We start from the raw sequence: 17538 nt of genomic DNA, 5'->3' as shown, positions 1-17538 counted from the left end.
TCACTGATGAAACTTGCCCCATCAGGGTTTTCCAGATTATAACCTCTTTCTTTCAGGCTATCACAGAGTTCCTTTCTGCTCCCCTTATTCCAAGAGAAACATCAGACAGATAGGACTTCCAGCCATCCACTGCTCTGGAGCTTTCCATCAGTTTCAACCAGCTCTTCCTGGCTTGCACTGTTATCTGCTTTTTAGTAGCTTAGAGAGCTTCTTAACTTCTCCTCTCTCTCTCTCTCTCTCTCTCTCTCTCTCTCTCTCTCTCTCTCTCCCTCTCTCTCTCTCTCCTCTCTCTCTCTCTCTCTCTCTCTCTCTCGCTCTAACTGAAACTGCCAGAAAGCCCATATGACTATAACTTGCAAAATCCCCACCTTCTTCAGCAAACAACAGGAGTTCTTCTCCTTGGTCAAGATGTTGTCTTAGATAAACAAAACCCAGGTGTGACCTTTCTGTGAGCATACTGTAAGTTCTTTTTAACAGCCACTTTGTCTCCTACAAGCAATTAGCACCTACTTGTGAAATGTGCATCACATTTTCCAGAGATCCTGCAATCTTTAAATAAGATCTGTTTTAAAATGTGTGTATGTATGTAACCCACTAATCTTACCAAATTCCTCCCAATATTTATCCATTACACCTTGAAGAAGGGCTCAGGCCCAAAGCATCGCCAATATATTATTGCTTTTTATGGATGCTGAAAAGACCAGCTGAATTCCTCCAGCATTTTGGTGTGTTTTTATTACTCCCCCTCCTGGCTTGTCACCCAACATCTATCCCACCTGTAGCAAATTCTATGAATCCCACAAAAAGACTCATTTACACCTCCAGAACCCAGAGAACCAGAATGAAAACAAATTATTCTCCACCTAGAGGAACTTTGTCAGAATTAACTGAAAATTCCATGTTTCCTTGGCTATTTGACAGAAAACAGACTTTTAAGATCAAATAAAAGGACCCATCTGGCACACTTAATGAGACATGATGTGATAGTACAGATTCTATCACCTATGTGTATAGGTGATAGTGTGGGATGACTGTGATTGGCTGAGAGTGTAGCCACACCTACTGGCAGGTCTTAAAGGATTGCTCCTATACAGACCAGGTCATTCTGCACTGGTCGACCTACTTGTGATATGCTCCAGTCTTTTAATTAATAAAAGCCTTGGTTTGGATCAACAACTCTTTGGTTCTTTCGACGTGCATTACACACGATGACCTTGATGTTCTAATGATCAACATCCTTCACTGCGAAAAAAAAAGTTAGCTTATTACCAGCTACATTTTACGGTCCTTATGAAGGGCTGTTTAACAAAAGAAAAGTGTCTATTGGATAGCAGACAACACCTCTTTCCTTCCCTCTCTCCCCTTCCAGTCCACTTTCTACCAAGGTGCTCAGCACTAGATGGTACTGTAGTCACTCCTCCTCTCATGCAGCTATTTAAATAGTGAATATTGATGACATCAGGGGAATCTGACTTGAAATAGTAATTGAACCTGACACTGCAAGAGAGCTGGATTAACATGCCTGGTTGAAATTGAAGCCAGTTGGATTAATGACTACTGATGTTATTTCAGCAGTTCTACACTGTTGCATTCAGCAGTGGCTCTAACAAAGCAGTTTCCCTACTAGTTTCATCACAGTTTAAATAATTGTCTTTAAATCAGTAAACAACACAGGAATGTTGATATTGCAGTTGCCATGACAAGCGAGCTATTCACATTTAGCTGAATATTCTTTCATCCGATGTTTTAAATGCTTAGTTAATAGTAACAGAGAATATAATTTGTCTGCATTAGAAAAGTATATATTGATATACAGTAAAACTCCGATTATCCGAAATCCTCAGTTATCCAAAATTTTTTGGACCCAGAAGTGATGTCAGTTCGGCACCAAAAATATTTTGGATAATTCAGAAAAATCAGAAATCCTCATTTATCTGAAAAATTTAAAAGCCGAAATGATGTAATTTCACCTCCAAAAAATTTTGGATAAATGAGGATATCTGAAACAATCAGAATATCTGAAATCTTTTTGGAGCTGAACTGACATCATAGGATGAAAAAATGTTGGAATTTTGGAAAAACATCTGAGTAGAATTTTGAGTTTTTGGTGTTGGATTTATCTTATTTTGTTCAGTTTGTTTTTTTTAATTATTATTTCATGCTTAAAACATCTTCCCTTGTTGTTTGTTGTTGTTTAATCACTGTTACAAATGATTTGCTGTTGCTACTGGGCTGTTTTTCAAAACTGACCAATTATCTGAAAATATTGTTTATCTGAAATAGACCTGGTCCCAACCATTTTGGATAATTGGAGTTGTACTGCATCAGTAATTCTAATGTAATTAATCTTTAAAGCTTATTTTAAATTGCAATGCTGCCCCCCCCTCCACACACACATACAACAGCACTGGTGTGGGAGGCTTGTGATGGCAGTGAGCGGGTTGGGGGGGGTTAGTGGTGGCACTGAGGTTGGTTACTGGTGGTGCTGAGTGGGGAGGTAGTGGCAGCACTGAGAGAGTAGTGGTGGCAGTGGTGCCACTGAATGGGGGGGGGGGTAATGATCCCAGTACAACATGGCAGCCACCAAGACGAGCTCTCGCGAAAATGCCTTGTCGCTGATTATTTTGCTCACTACTGCCACTCTGAGTCTGGCCAGAAAATTATTGCACTGGTTTCTTCATTAAACTTTGCAGCAGACTGAATAATAACAAAACTGAAGGTTCGTAATGCCCCCTTTTTCCACAACGCCTCCTTGGATCTTTGTACCACCCACAAGGGGGCAGTAGCTCCCACTTTGGGAATCACTAATTTATAGCATGTTTATGGTCCTCGAAAGTGCAGTAGGAGGTGGTGGAGAAAATGCTGTATCATACTGTACATTTAAATATTTTAGATACTTTTTATTTATTTAAATGTTCATTTCCAGATCAAGCTTGATGATATCAAATGGTATTTGATTCCACTCTCTTCTGTCAAAATAATTATAAAATAAAGTACCTTCATCTCCTTAAATCTTTCTCCCCAGGTGTCTCTGTCCTGGCATTCAAAAAAAATGAGATTCCTCACTTGGCAGGTTATTTTCTAGATTAATGTTTGGATACAGTTGCCCTGAATACCAAATCCAGATCTTTACCTCTTTGTTTGGAAAAAGAAAGCATTCATTCTAAATGTTAAAATTGAGTGTTTCTGCTGATATGAATAAGTAGATGGGGCTTGTATATAGAATTTAATGTTAAGATTCTATTGATGCAGAATTTTGACTTTTAAACTTTACGAAGCAAAACAGTGTTTCCCCTGATAGAGCTCCGGCCAACTGCATACATCAATATATTTTTCTGGACATTCTTTTAAAATTCTGTCACTTTTTTCCTATTTAAATTTCCATTTAATTTCTTCGTGAACCAATAACTGAAAAGTCCGTCTAATCTATTATTCAAAAAATAAAACCTCTGAGTTGACAGGTTTAGATCATATTCTGGTGAAATGTGTCTTTCTAGAACAAATATCAACATTAGCTCACAATGAGCACTGAGAATAGGTCTAGCATATCCTTATCTTTTTCAAGGTATCCTTACCTTGAGGTTCACCTCTTTCACGTAACCATTGCTTGCACTTGAAAAACAATCAGAGATTCATTATGATACTAAGTCAAGGTACTATTGAAGGAATATGAGATGAAGCAGATGAAGCCTGCATTTATGGCACACCGGTAAAGCAAAACACTGAGCTAAGCTTTGTTCTCACCTTTCTACTTGGCTTCTTGTTTCATTGGAAAAAAGGTAGGTTTGAATCTAACTCACTAAAATGAAGACCTACATCTGATCACATCGCAGAAACACCCCAAGTACTTCACATTCCAAACATTACTTTTGAAGTAGAATAATAAATAAAAAATATTGTTAGCATGGTCGCCAATCTGTACACAGTCATTGCCATGATTTTGCCTTTCCCTTAGGAAATCTTGGTCAGGAAACCAAGAGAAATCCTTGCTCTTCTCCATGTTATAGGAATAATCAAGGATTTGACACAGTTCTATGGCTTGCATGTAATTTTGCAACAATGTGAAGTTCACAGCATCAAAATTAAACCACCTCGTAGTTTTCTCCAGAGCCTCTCCATGGATACAAAACAACAATTTGGTTATCTTTAAATATCTAGGATCTGGCTGGATGAAAAAGGCTGTCTGTCATAGACTCAGGTATTTTTTGCAGTCCTCCAGGAACTGGAACTGAAACCGAGTTCACATTTAAATGGCAGTATCAAAATATCAAAACATCAGGTCCAATTAAGACAGGCTGTGTCTTGCATTATCACTGCAAAGGTACTGTTTGTACATCGGGACCTGCAGGTGGATAGGACCTCATCTTAATCTTAAGAACTTGATTAGTTGGAGCAAAGAACACTGAGAGGGACCTGACACAAAATTATGTGCACCATGGATAGAGTAGATAGTGGCAAACATTTTCCCACAGGGGTAGCATTTAAAATTAAGGGTATAAGTTTAAGGTGAGGAATAAGAAGTTTAGAAAGAATTTGAGGAAGAACTTTACATGTAGAGATTGGTTGGAATCTAGAAAGTACCGCCTGGGTGATTGGTGAAGGCAGGTACTCCTACAATATTTATGATGTACCTAGATGAGTACTTGAATCACCAAAGACTATGGACCATGTGTGGGTAAATGTGATGAGTATGAATGAGTACTAGATGGTTGGCATGAATGAGTTTGGGCAAAGGGCCTGTTTTGGCTGTTGGCAGCCTTATTTTGACTTTTTCTTGCATTTTAAAAAATGTTGTAAGGTGCTTTATTTTAATGTTTGCACTGTGATGCTGTGGCAAAACAATGAATTTTGTGACATGTTCATGACAATAAATTCTGATATAATGACAAAATATTGTCCCCTATTCCAAGTATCTCTATTTCCTGAGAACTATGCTCTTGCTGGGAATTATTGCATAGAAGCAAGCCACCCTCAGTCCTCCTTCTAATTGACATTTGATATTTGAATCCAGGCAGCTAAAATTTAGTGAGCATTGAACATAAGTCCAACATCTACAGATGCATGAATTCAGGAATGAGCTTCTGGATAATGACAAGGAGCTGAATTGTTTTTTCCTCTCTCTCTCTCTCTCTCATCTCTGAATACCAAGGTCAATTTGTAGCACCAATGTCACTGATGAAGCTTAAACCAGCTTAACACAGGCCTCAAATTAAAACTTGGATCTTCTTTATAAGAATGTGTGCCTCAGAAAGCCATACTTATTCATGCAGAGCTTGGGGGTCTAATTTTTGTTTAGACTTTTTATATCTTTATCTTGCTTAGCATTTTTTTCTGGCTCATTTCTTTCAAAATTACTTTGATTTGAACAGACTTGAGTAAGTGATGAAATTGTTGACCCTTGAATTACCTTAAATGTGATTTTCATTATGTTATGTATTGTCATTTTAATAATATGAATACAGGTTCACAGTTCGAAAATAACTTTCTCATAGAAGCCAAGAAGGAAGTCATTGGCTTTAATGATATTACAAATGGAGTTTTCCAGGCCAGTTTTTACTATTGCTTTTCATGGTAACTGAACTTTTTTCAGCATATTTAAATGCAACATTTGTACAAAGTGCTGGCACAACACACAAAAGGAAAAGAAAAGAAATCAATAGCAGTGAAGGCTCCAAGAAAAGAATAATATTGATTTATATACCATCAGTATTTTAGAGCAGACAACCAACCTTTATATACCTCTGTGTCTGGATATTGGACATTTGAAATTAATTTGAAAAGGGTAGGGGCATGGACAACCTTGATAATTTGGAGGGACAAAACATTTGTCCAAAACAATTTCAATGAATCAAAGACATTCCAGAAGTGTCTCAAGGTATTAGATTACAGAGCATTGTTAAAATAAAATATTTTAAAAAATATTTCCTACTCAGTATAGTGTGCAAGTGTAACAATATCGCACACTAGTTATTCTTCCATTTTAGTTCGCCCCATTGGACGCAACTGTGACTATGTTTCCATCCTGCCTATATCCATGAGGGAAGACTGCTTGAAACATTCTTGAGAACATAGTCACTATCAAGGAAGGAAGTCTACTCAAGATACAAACTTAGGACCAAATGCTAATTGTATGGATTTTGATGAAGAGTGGAAAACTTGCCAGCTTCCAGTGAAATTTATTTAAACTGGAAAATATAGCTATACTTTAACTTGAAATAGTACATTTTTTTATCTTGCTCTCTAATTGTCCAAAGTTTCAGTATGAAGGAAATGTTACATTAAAAGTTGTGATCAAAACATATGAGCAAGGTTGCAAACTCATTCAAACACACAGATGTGTGATATACATCAAAATGAATGTCATTGTCTTACACAAATATTTGCAGGTCCATTTCATTTTCTATTTCTCAACTCTATTTGACACATTTCAACCTATTGATAATTTATCTTAACTCCTGCCCAGTACCTTGCTGATCTCAAATAAACATTCTTCCCATAGGAATAATTTCCTCTTAAATATGCATTCATCAAAAAGTATCAACAGTTTAAACAAAATTGCCAATTTATTTATATTATGTTAACAATGTCCCATAATTGCATGTTCTGCTTTATTCATCTCCAATAACAGATCTTCATATGATTGTTACTTCTTTTGCACTGCATTGAAATAATTGTGGTAGATTTTTCATATCTGCAGTACATAATCTTATTATACCCTTTGAATCAGGATCAAAAAAAACAATAATTTATAAAGACCAACCTTTGTGTCATGTCTTTGTGTCTTCTACTGCTATGTGGTAGAGCACCTTTGGCATAAGGATTGTACTCTATCTTCATCATCTTCATCTATAAGGGAAGATGAAGACTATATAAGCTAAAATCCTTCCATTTTCAGTATGAACCTATTGACAACACATGAATCAAAAATTCCATAATGTCAAGAAGCAGGCACTTTTGACAAGAGAGACAGGAACTCCCAATGGTAGAGAATCAGCTTCTTCCCCTCTGCCATCAGATTTCTGAAAGGACAATGAACCACAGATACTACCTCACTTTCTTGTCTTCTGCACTAATTTGTTTATTAAAAAGCAATTTTTCACCATAATTCTTCTGCAAAACAATGAATTTTGAGACATATTCATGACAATAAATTCTGATTCTGAGATTCTATGATTTAAATATCATCATGTATCCCATTTTGATATGTTTGATCATTATTTTTATCGTAAAAGAATTAGGGAATAGATTATTTCATGTACTGTATTTTGAAAGAGTGAAATTACACAAAACATTTATGGAGTGTATATTAAAGTTAGGCAGACTAGTTTGTGGAATGCTATTTCTCAGAATTGATTTCTGAATGGGTTAGCTGATATAAGATTGTATTATTCAAGGAAGGGTAATAGTATCCTGACTTATATTTATCTATCAATAAAGGTCAATGAAACTGATTATATTGACCATTTACCTATTGCTGCTTGTGGAATTAAGACTTTTTGCAATTGACTCCCACATACAACAATGCAGAACTTTGCGGCTGTAAAGTACTTTGGAACATTCTTAGTGCTATTCCAGTGCAAGATCTTTATTTGTTTTCTCATTATTGAATATGGATGCCTGAAGTCGAAAGATCTCAGTGCCAATATCCTATATCTGGGTATTTGAAGGCCAGTGCAAAACCTTTCTCAAATTGGAAAATCATGAAATGCCTCCACAATTTACTGATATGCGAGCTGGCAATGCACATCACAAATTGACATTTGTGGTAAATGTGGATTTGCTTTTTAATCATCTGTGCTGATCATATTGAATATTCAAATTATACTTTATAAATTTTTGTTTAAATCTGAAGCCTGATTACTAAAAAAAATTTATATAGCATGTCAACATTGCAAAATATAATTAAATATATTACTTCAGTTTGGTAACTGCTAATAGATAAATGTGTCATCTATTAAAGCCATAATTAGCAATGAAACAAATAATTGTTTAACTAAGGGAGTCAGCCTTAACTCAGTTGTCATGTTTAATTTCCAAAACAGACCCTGAAGTACATAATCTAAATGTGACATGTTAGGGGAATATAGATGGGATGGTACCAATCTTTGGATATAGCATTAAATCAAGGACATTAAATCAAGTCCCTCTTTAAAGATGAGAGGAGTTGTATCTATCCATTGCCTTACATTTACCTTTGATCAACATTGCATCTGGCATTAATTTCAGTGGTGTTTTTACATTCTCGCTGTGTGCAAAGTGGCTGCTGCTTCCCTATAGTAACTGAATATGATGCCAAACATGGTCTATATCTGTTCCCTTTGAAATAACCGTAGCAATGTTTATTAAGTGATTATTTGAATTTGAACATAAAAATTACACGTCTGTTTCATATTTTTGCCAATTAAAAGTTCATCTCAAAAACATACCTTTCTGCTATGGTAGTGACCCACTGCTATAAATTCTGTTTCTGGGAAGCAGTATGTCCAGGAACAAAGTTTAGACTTCAGTTGCTCGGCATTCTCAATCAAATGAATTCGGGGCCTGTACTTGTGCATTGGAGTCAGTGGAATCTGTGATACATAAAAGAGCCAGCATTAGTATAACAAACAGTATTGAGAATTTATTAAAAATACTTGATGAAACCACCTAAAAGCAAAATATTAATTATGTTCATGCCTTTCTAATGTGTGCATTTCTCCAAATATTGATGTATTTCTTTGATACCTAGTTCTAAAAGTATTTTTGCTCTTTTTTTGTTTGAAACACATTTTATGACATGATCACTCCTAAACTCAACTAGCAATCTTTAATTATTTTAGTGGTGAGTAGACAACTATCTGGTGATGATGCAGTTACTTACAGTTAGCTCATGATATAGTATACTAACGAAATACAGGTGAATCATAACAATTCTAACTTAACACATAATGTATTTTCAGAATTCCCCAGAGATTCATCATAAATGCCAATTGAAAACAGCATAGAGATAGGAAAATAGTAAGGGAGTCCGTGGAAATGCCAGAGTGAGATTACGTATGGGAGAAAAGGTAAGAAATGTAAAAATACACTGGTGGAAATAGATACTGAAAGATGTGGATCAGCAGAAACAATAAATACAAAACAATGAATGAAGTGGAAAAATTGCAGAGAAGTAATGAATCATTGGTTAAGATAATAATTGAACTACATTTAGATGTTCAGATTTCCTTTTGGAAAGACATGTAAGTCATAGATAGTGAATGTTACAGTTTGATCAAAAAAGAGACAAAAATTACAATAATAGGAATGGAATTGAAGCATTAAAGTTACTCAAAGGTTGAGAGAAAATTTCAAAGGTTTCTAAAATCACAATAGAATGAAGTGAAGAGAAACAATTTTCTTCCTTGATTGGAAAATTAATGTTGTAGATAGGGTGGTGCATCTATTTTAAACTTTCAGGAAGAATGAGGACAGTAGCATTAACATTCTGCACTATTTCTCCAGAGTGGATAATTGAATCGGCCAATTGCGCCTTTTTGGAAAATTTGATGACTGAACTGACATCTGAATTCATCAGAAATCCACATACTCATGTTTATTTTGTGGTTGGGGGCTTGGTTCACTCGACTCGGTGAGAAAATCCCATCCCCCACTACCTTTCTTGCTTCAGCTCATGGAAAGCACAGGGGGCCAATTCTAGCACTGTCATTTCTGCTTTTGGTAAGGTCAGCCAACTCAGCACAAACCAGCAATCAAACCTTCATCTTAATCATTCAGTATCACATCTGCCAGGAGATTTAACCATCGAAGGGATTGTACCTTTCATTTGACACACTTCTTGTTAAGCCGCAGTATCACAGGCATTGTGAAACCTGTCCATTCTCGAACAGCAAAATTAGAACCGAAGAAGTACAAAGATTACTTGTTTCCAAAATACAATATAGGAAAGATTTTTTCAATTTATATTAATTATGTCAGTAATGGCACTACAGAAAATATGTAACTCGACTAGTAAAAGATGGGATTATTAGCATTCAAACAGCAGTAAAATAGCGGTCAAATATCACGTGATGAGTAGTTCTGACTGTCAGGGTAATTTCTAGCGGGTTTGTCAGCAATCTTCTCGTTACAAAAGAACTCCATTAGCTAACCGCAGGGAAAATAGTTACACCTGCCATTTTGGTTCAATACATACAAAAATAACTGTGACACTTAACAGCATTAAACTGGGCTCCCTGCTGCTTTGTCAATTGTGAGGATTCCAGATCAGTCTGCATGTGGCATTTTGAAAGGTTCCACCTGCCAGTTAAGTTAGAAACAAATATTTTAAACTCTGAACTGAAAGCTACAATGTTCCACAAAAAAATAGCGTCCATTAAAAATAAACCTTTTAGTTCTAATGCAAGCCAAAAATATTGCTGATAATTGCTCAAAAAACCCTAGAAATATGAAAAGTACACTTGTTCTTTTCTATCATGCAGCGTATTCCTGTAAAGTGTAGAAATTAATTTTCAGAATTTTTGTAGTTATCCAGGGTGCATGCTCAAAGCAAATTATTCAGCTAAAAGCACTTGAATTCTGACAGTTAATGGGTGCCTCATTAAGTCTCATCACTCATCTCATTCAAAATCATCGCTCTGCACTTTAAACTTTCCTGCCAAGATTTGAATTTCCTATAAGCTATTTCTGAATGATGTCATAGCAGATAAGAGTTTGAGTCGGATTCAACCTATGCTATTATTGGAGCAATCCAATGTGCAGAAGAGGGTGACATATTTTGACAATAAGATTGAAGGGCCTTTTAGGATTTTTAAAAGGAGTGTAATAATTTTGATAATCAACCTGTTACATGTCAGAATTTTAAAACCTTTACTCCATTAGTAATTTTGATTGGGGATTTGCATAAGGAGGAACACTTCACTGGAGACTCTTAGATTGCTGAAGTGCAAAATTGTATCAAATTCACAACATTCACCAGTCAATTTTTGATTTTAAGCCTCAGAGTTTATATGGTACAAATGTTGAGTAATCTCTTTGAGCAATGAATATAGCTGTTCTTTACAGTGAAAAAAACACTGTTCAAATGTTTTTGTGTACCAAAGAACAGAACCATGGTTTCATGGTTTCCTTAGTTCCATCACTCATTCCTTCATTCATCAGAAAAATATATTATGTGCTTACAATATTGAGTCATGAGAACTTTGAAGTCGAACATGATTCTGCACCTGATCAAACATTCCTATTTGAAGGGCAAAGGATGGTAATCTTGTCTTTTCCTTATCTTGGTTCTGAGACCTGTTCTTATTATGAAGAATGGTCACCGCAGCTACGACTGGAGACTGAACCACTAGTTTAACTGGTCTGAATGGGCACTGAATTTAGAATCCAAATTGTTAAAAAGTGGAGATTGGATGGTAAATTAAGAAATTGTTTCAATTCACTGCATGGTCATTTTGAATTTAATAAAATGCAAGTTTATTACCCATACTTGCCCTGAGCATCTAGTGGTGGACTGACTTTTTAAATTGCCATAAAGTTGTATTCCCACAACGTAGTGCGGATTTGTAGCATAAAGGAACTGTGATATGAACAAACTTTCTTAATAGACCTCGGGATTATAAATTTGAACTTGAGTTGATATTTATATAGACCTGGAGAATGTTGGTGTTCTCATGCAGCTATGGTTGGGAGAAGTTCTACAGGTCTAGAAGGTCCTGCCAAGTGAACTTTTAAGAATGGAGCAGAATACCATTGCAGTCTCAGTGAATAGTTTCAGTGCTGACCTTACACCAGAGGAAAGATTGTCAATGACAAAGATCATCTTGCAATATTATTCCAGACCTTAAAAGATCCCAATATGACAACTTTGACCATATTCCATTATGTCAGACATGATATTAATTGGATAAGCTATATTTAGTGCAGAGGACAAAGCATTCACCTCCCTATTGTCAATTGCTATATCCATTTATTAATCAAAGTTGATGGAATTGAAGGGAATGAATGTAAGCAGGTTAACGTAGAGTAAGTTTTACTTCATGGTACAATTAAAATCTTTTTTTCACATTGGTGTTGATTGGAATTAGTGTGATAAGTTCTTTAAATGATTTGTACAGTTGCTCAGGGATTAAAATCCTTGGACGGCTTTCTTTATTATTGGATGAATGTTGATAACACCGCTTATCTCGAGCAGCACTAAACCCCAGGGCAGAAATATTTGGCTAATGATATAGCTTCTAAAACTTCACGCCTTCTTATTGGGCAGTAGTTTGAAATTGAGGAAGACTTTCTTCTACTCCAGCTTTGTGGATTTTCAGGGGGACGATGAGGAAAGTGTCGATTTTTTTAACAGACAGAGCAGGAGCTTTTTGAGGAGGTTCTGAAATACTGGTTTTAAAATCTGTTATCTTCTCTCTGATTGGCATTGAATTTTAACCTGCAGTCCTAGGTGTTGCATAAACTGACTGGGACCTTTCTCCCTGGAGTGCGGAAATCTGAGGAGGGAACCTTAGAGGTTAATAAGATCCTGAGGGGCATAGATAAGATAATTAGTTCAGGATTTTTTTTACCATTGTAGGGGAGCCAAAAATTAGAGGGCATAGAGTTAAGAAAAGAGGGGAAAGATTTAAAATGGACCTGAAGAGCACCTTCTTCACACAGAAGGTGGTGAGTATGTGGAATGAGCTGCTAGAAAAATTGGTAGAGACAGGGACAAATGTAATGTTTAGGAGACATTTAGACAGAAACATGGATATGAAAGTTTTAGTGGGATGTGGGCCGAAACCTGTCACATGGGACTCGCTTGGTCAGAATGGACAAGTTGGGCCATAAAATCTATTTCCTTGCTGTAAAACTGTATGAAGCCAGTGGAATGTCTCCTTAAATAATAATACATTGTTTATTAGGGCAGTTTTCCCTATATGAAAAATCTCATGATATAGTGCAAGAGTAACAACCTGAGTCTCAATGTGGACAAAGCAAAGGAGATGATCATGGACTTCAGGAGGACCAGGAATGGCCACCTTCCACTACACATCAACAACTCTATAGTGGAAAGAGTGGAGAGCACCAGGTTCCTTGGAGTTCACTTAACTAGTGACCTATCATGGACACTCAACAATTCCTCACTTGTCAAGAAGGCACAACAGCAACTGCACTTCCTGAGGAGACTGAAGGGGTCAAGGTTACCGGCCACCATTATGTCAACCTTCTACAGGAGCACTAATTAAGACTTCCCTGACTGGCTGTATCACAGTGTGGTATGGCTGCTGCATAGAAATGGATCAGAGGTCAATCCACAGGACCATAAGAAAAACAGAGAATTATTAGAGTCTCCCTCCCCCTGATCGATGTGATCTACTGGGATTGTTGTCTGAAGAGGGTGCGCAAAATTATTCAGGACTCCTTTCACCCTGCACACATCATCTTTCAGCTGCTCCCATTGGGAAAGAGATATAGGTATATCAAACACACCACCATCAGGCTGAGGAACAGTTGCTTCCCATGGAAAATGAAAATACTGAATGATAAAAGGAACTGCTCCCATTAAACATCCGAGACTCTCATATTCAAGAAACTTTATTTGTTTGTTTGTTTATTTGAGTACCTGTCCTGCATGTGTATTGTTTGTCTGTATGTTTTGTCTGATTGTGTGTCTGTGTGTTCTACACCAAGGATCAGAGACTTGAAGTAATGATTAAGAAATTTATAATTGTGGCATAAAAATAAGTCCAAAGCACATGAGTTGAAAATGGGTCAGAGATACATTTAAATGCCCTAATCCAATTTTCTGCTAAAAACTGCACTTGATGAACTACTTTCCCCTCCCTCACCATTAAAAGACCATGGGAATTTGATTAATGAAGAGGAGAGGGAGAATTTCATAAATGACTCATTTTCATTTAAGCACCTAGTTTTGCAGTCTGCTCACAGAAAACAAACAATTAATGTCATTCTTGTCACCTCTGCAAATGGCAACTGAAATATTCACTTAACTGCTTGTTAAATTTTCATTGGCTGGGCAGTACTGCCAAGTAATGCATATGTCATGTTTCTATGATCTCTAGCTCTAATGTAAAAAGGATAATTTGTCTCTTAAAACAAATTATTTTGATGTCAAAGCAATAGTTGAGAGGGAGTTTGATGGTGGGAATGGGAGTGTGGATGGGTTTGGAGGTGGTGCACTCGGGATTAGAATCATATTTTTAGAAACATATTTTTAATTTTCTTTTGCACATCACATATACTATACCTAAAATAATGCAGGTTAAAGAGAATCATGTTATCTGCATCCAAAGCTGGAGTTAAAATGTTCTGTTTTCGTCCTTGACTGAAGAAATATGAGGTTTGCACTAGTTTTAAATGAAATGAGGTCCTCTTTAAGAGAAAATAACATATAATCAATCAGTAGTGAGTATGTTGTTGAAATCCAGTGCTTGAACAGAGTCCACACATTCTGAAACATTGGCAAATAAACCAGAGCTGACATTTGGGAAAGGAAATGTTTAAATCATAGGGCCATAGAGCCCAGTGAGCCCTCATCAACTGTAAAGCCACCACTGACACCATCCCACACAAATCCTATTTGATTTTCTACACATTTGCATCATCTTTTCCAAGACTCCATCAGTCTTCTCCATATTTGCATCGATTTGCCTTGGTCAATTAAGCACCAACCCCCCACGCCTTTGGTATGTGGTAGGAAACTTGAGAACCCAGTGGAAATCCTCACAAGGAGAATGTGCTGACTTTACACGTTCAGCACTGAAAGTCATGGTTGAGCTTGGGTTGCTGGATCTGTAGGGCAGCAGCTCTATGAGGTGCACTGTTGTGCTGCCCACAGTCAAACTTTTTTCTTAGTGAGTTGTTACCACCTGATATCTGAAAGGGAGATATAAGTCAAATCAACAAGCTTAAAAAAGGAAATTGGGATTATTTGGATCACTTCAAAGAACAAGACACAATGGGCTAAATCTCTGTCCTCCATTTATGATTTGCCTAAATATATGTTATGTACAGGTGATTTTTTTAAAAATTCTGATAAAAATATCTAATTTCCAAAATATTTTAAAATGATCTTTTTTTGATCTTTTTAAATCCTGAAGGGAAATAATCCAAGCACATGTAGATCAATTTGCAGTCTGTCAATGCACTCCTACAATAACCTAATGGAGTTTATTGAGATAAACAGCAAGCCATCCAATATGAAACTGGTCAAAATTGGCTAAAGGCCCAGTCAGTGCAAAGTTAGGATGTTAGGTTGATTGACCACTGCCAAGGTCATTCATAATCCATCATCTAGTGCTCCTATTATCATCAATCAATAAGCTCTTGCAGAGTACATATGGATGGATGTCAAGTAAGGACAAGCTAGGACATGGCTGAAATGCCCTCACTCCTAATGAGGAAAAACTCAAATATTAGATCATGTTCATTTAGGTGAGAATTTCTTGCCACCATAGAATAGTCATATATTGGAATTGGCACTATGGGAGGAAAGAGTAAGGAAAGGTATAAATACCCCAAACGATACTGTATTGGATTTTATATTTGAAAAAATACCTCACCATTCCTTTGTTGTCGGTTCCATTAGTTGTGCAGATTTTGAGTAGTTTGAAAGTTATGGGCTTGTCATTCAGTTCAGCTCCAAGGGCTGGTGTTTCTGAATGGACATAAACTCCACTTGATTGCTACACAATTTTCAGGAGGAAAACAAAACAAGTTCAGAAACATATGGTTGAGGAATAGAGAACAACATTCACCTCAACTCATTAGATACATGTCCACAATTATTCTCGAGGGACTGAAAGCTGACACATTCACAGGTCTTGATGCTTTGCAGCCCAGGTTTTTAAAAGGGGTATCTATTGGAGATACTGACATTCATTGATTCTGAATGGATCCTGCACACTGGAATGTAACAAATGTATTCCCAACATTTAGGAAAATGTGGAGAAAGAAAATAAATTATTGATCGGTTATCCTGTCAGCAGTAGAATGAAAAGTTATAGAATCTATTATTAACTAAGTGGTAGCAGGCTACTCAGAAAATTGATAAATATGTATTGAGATAAACAGGAAGTCTGCAGATGCTTGTGTCCAAATCCTCTCAAGTAGAGTCACCATCCTTCCATTTCTGATTCTCATTAACCATTGCTATGGTTAGGTGGGTAGGTTAGTTACATGAAAGCACTAGACATCAAATCTATGAAGCCTCCCCTATACTGAAATCCACAGTTTCATCCTATTCTCTTTCCGTGTACTATCTTGGATTGAATCAAAATGCAAGGGCCTCTGTCCAATTAAAGGAAAATACAGATCCAGAGAGCTGAGAAATGGCTTGATCTACTTCATGAATCAGAAGATGCTGTAAACACCCTTTCTACTAGAATTTTTAACATAATGTTTCCATTTAGGCCTTTCAAAATAGTCCACCTTCACAATGAATCTTCATCAAATTAATTTGATATTGATTTGTGCTTTTTATAATATGGCTACTGGAACAAATGAGCTTTTTTTTTCTAAATACAGTTATAAGGTGGTTGTGAATTCCTCATTGAATTTTCATATGTCACTTTCCTCCCTTAAATGCTGCCTCATGACCCATTGTCCACCAGTTTACTTCATTTTGAAGTTATTAATTCTTAGTCATAATATCTTACCTGCTGTCGAGCTGGCGCAGATGGGCACCAGCCCCTCTCCTCAGTGTAGGAGTAGCGCTGATCACTGCTTGATTCCATATCGACCATAAGTGTATATGATTTTTCTGGATCTAAACCATGTAGGGTGACAACAATAGGGGGGAACAAACATCTGTGGAATAAAATAAATACTAAATTCATTCTGCTTGCAAAATACTAAACCTAAGTAAAGCATAAAGCTTCTTATTTTTTTTTGTAACATTATCTATATCCTGTGTAATTCCACGTCCCTTGATTCCCCTAATTTCCAGAAATGTATCAATTTTGTTTTGAATGAACTTGGTGAGTGATTTCTCACAGCCCATCAGGTCAGAGAATATGAAAGGCTCACACTCTGAATGAATTTTCCCTTATCTCACACCTAAGTGACTTGCCCTTTAGCTGGAGACTTTGATTCCTGATTCTATACTCATCAACCAGGGAATTCATCATCCCTCCATATATCTTGTTGAACCCTGCAAGAATTTTATGTTTCCATGAGATTACCTCTCAATACCTTTAAACTCTAAAGAATTGAGGTCTAATCAATCTCTGCTTGAGTGGCAAACTTGCCTTCCCAAGAACCAATCTTCTTTGAACTTACTTTACAGCAAGGAAGATAAAAAATATACACAGTAATCCAGATGCAGTCTCACCATGGCCCTATATAATTTCAGAAAGACATCTTTCCTGTTGACATGCTAATTTTCAATTACATGTGTAGAAGGATATCAAGGTTCTTTGAACATTAACATTTTACATTGTTATCAAAAAGCTTGAAAAACTAAACACAGAACATCAATTGTTTCCCATGGTTACATCCTCTAAGGATTTCACTAGTTTAGTCAAACATGATTTACCTTTCTTAAACTGCACTGCC

The 17538-nt window shown here is 36.5% G+C and overlaps 1 protein-coding gene across 2 annotated transcripts in view; it reads right to left on the bottom strand.

The window, feature by feature from the left end:
* fam222aa (family with sequence similarity 222 member Aa) overlaps positions 1-17538 on the bottom strand; it is a 272521-nt gene that overhangs the window by 237032 nt on the left and 17951 nt on the right. Inside the window, exons 2-5 of one of the 2 annotated variants that reach the window (XM_069932732.1) lie at positions 16641-16791; positions 15546-15668; positions 8427-8570; positions 6761-6846 (exon numbers count right to left, since the gene is read on the bottom strand). In XM_069932732.1, coding sequence (XP_069788833.1) covers positions 6761-6846; positions 8427-8570; positions 15546-15668; positions 16641-16791 — 504 coding nt within the window. Of the gene's footprint in view, positions 1-6760; positions 6847-8426; positions 8571-10196; positions 10279-15545; positions 15669-16640; positions 16792-17538 lie in introns of those variants that run through there. The other variant, XM_069932733.1, reaches the window with a different exon arrangement.

This window comes from Narcine bancroftii, chromosome 4 (assembly GCF_036971445.1).
Source record: "Narcine bancroftii isolate sNarBan1 chromosome 4, sNarBan1.hap1, whole genome shotgun sequence".
Lineage (NCBI taxonomy): Eukaryota > Metazoa > Chordata > Chondrichthyes > Torpediniformes > Narcinidae > Narcine > Narcine bancroftii.
This window is presented reverse-complemented; position numbering and strand designations above follow the sequence as displayed.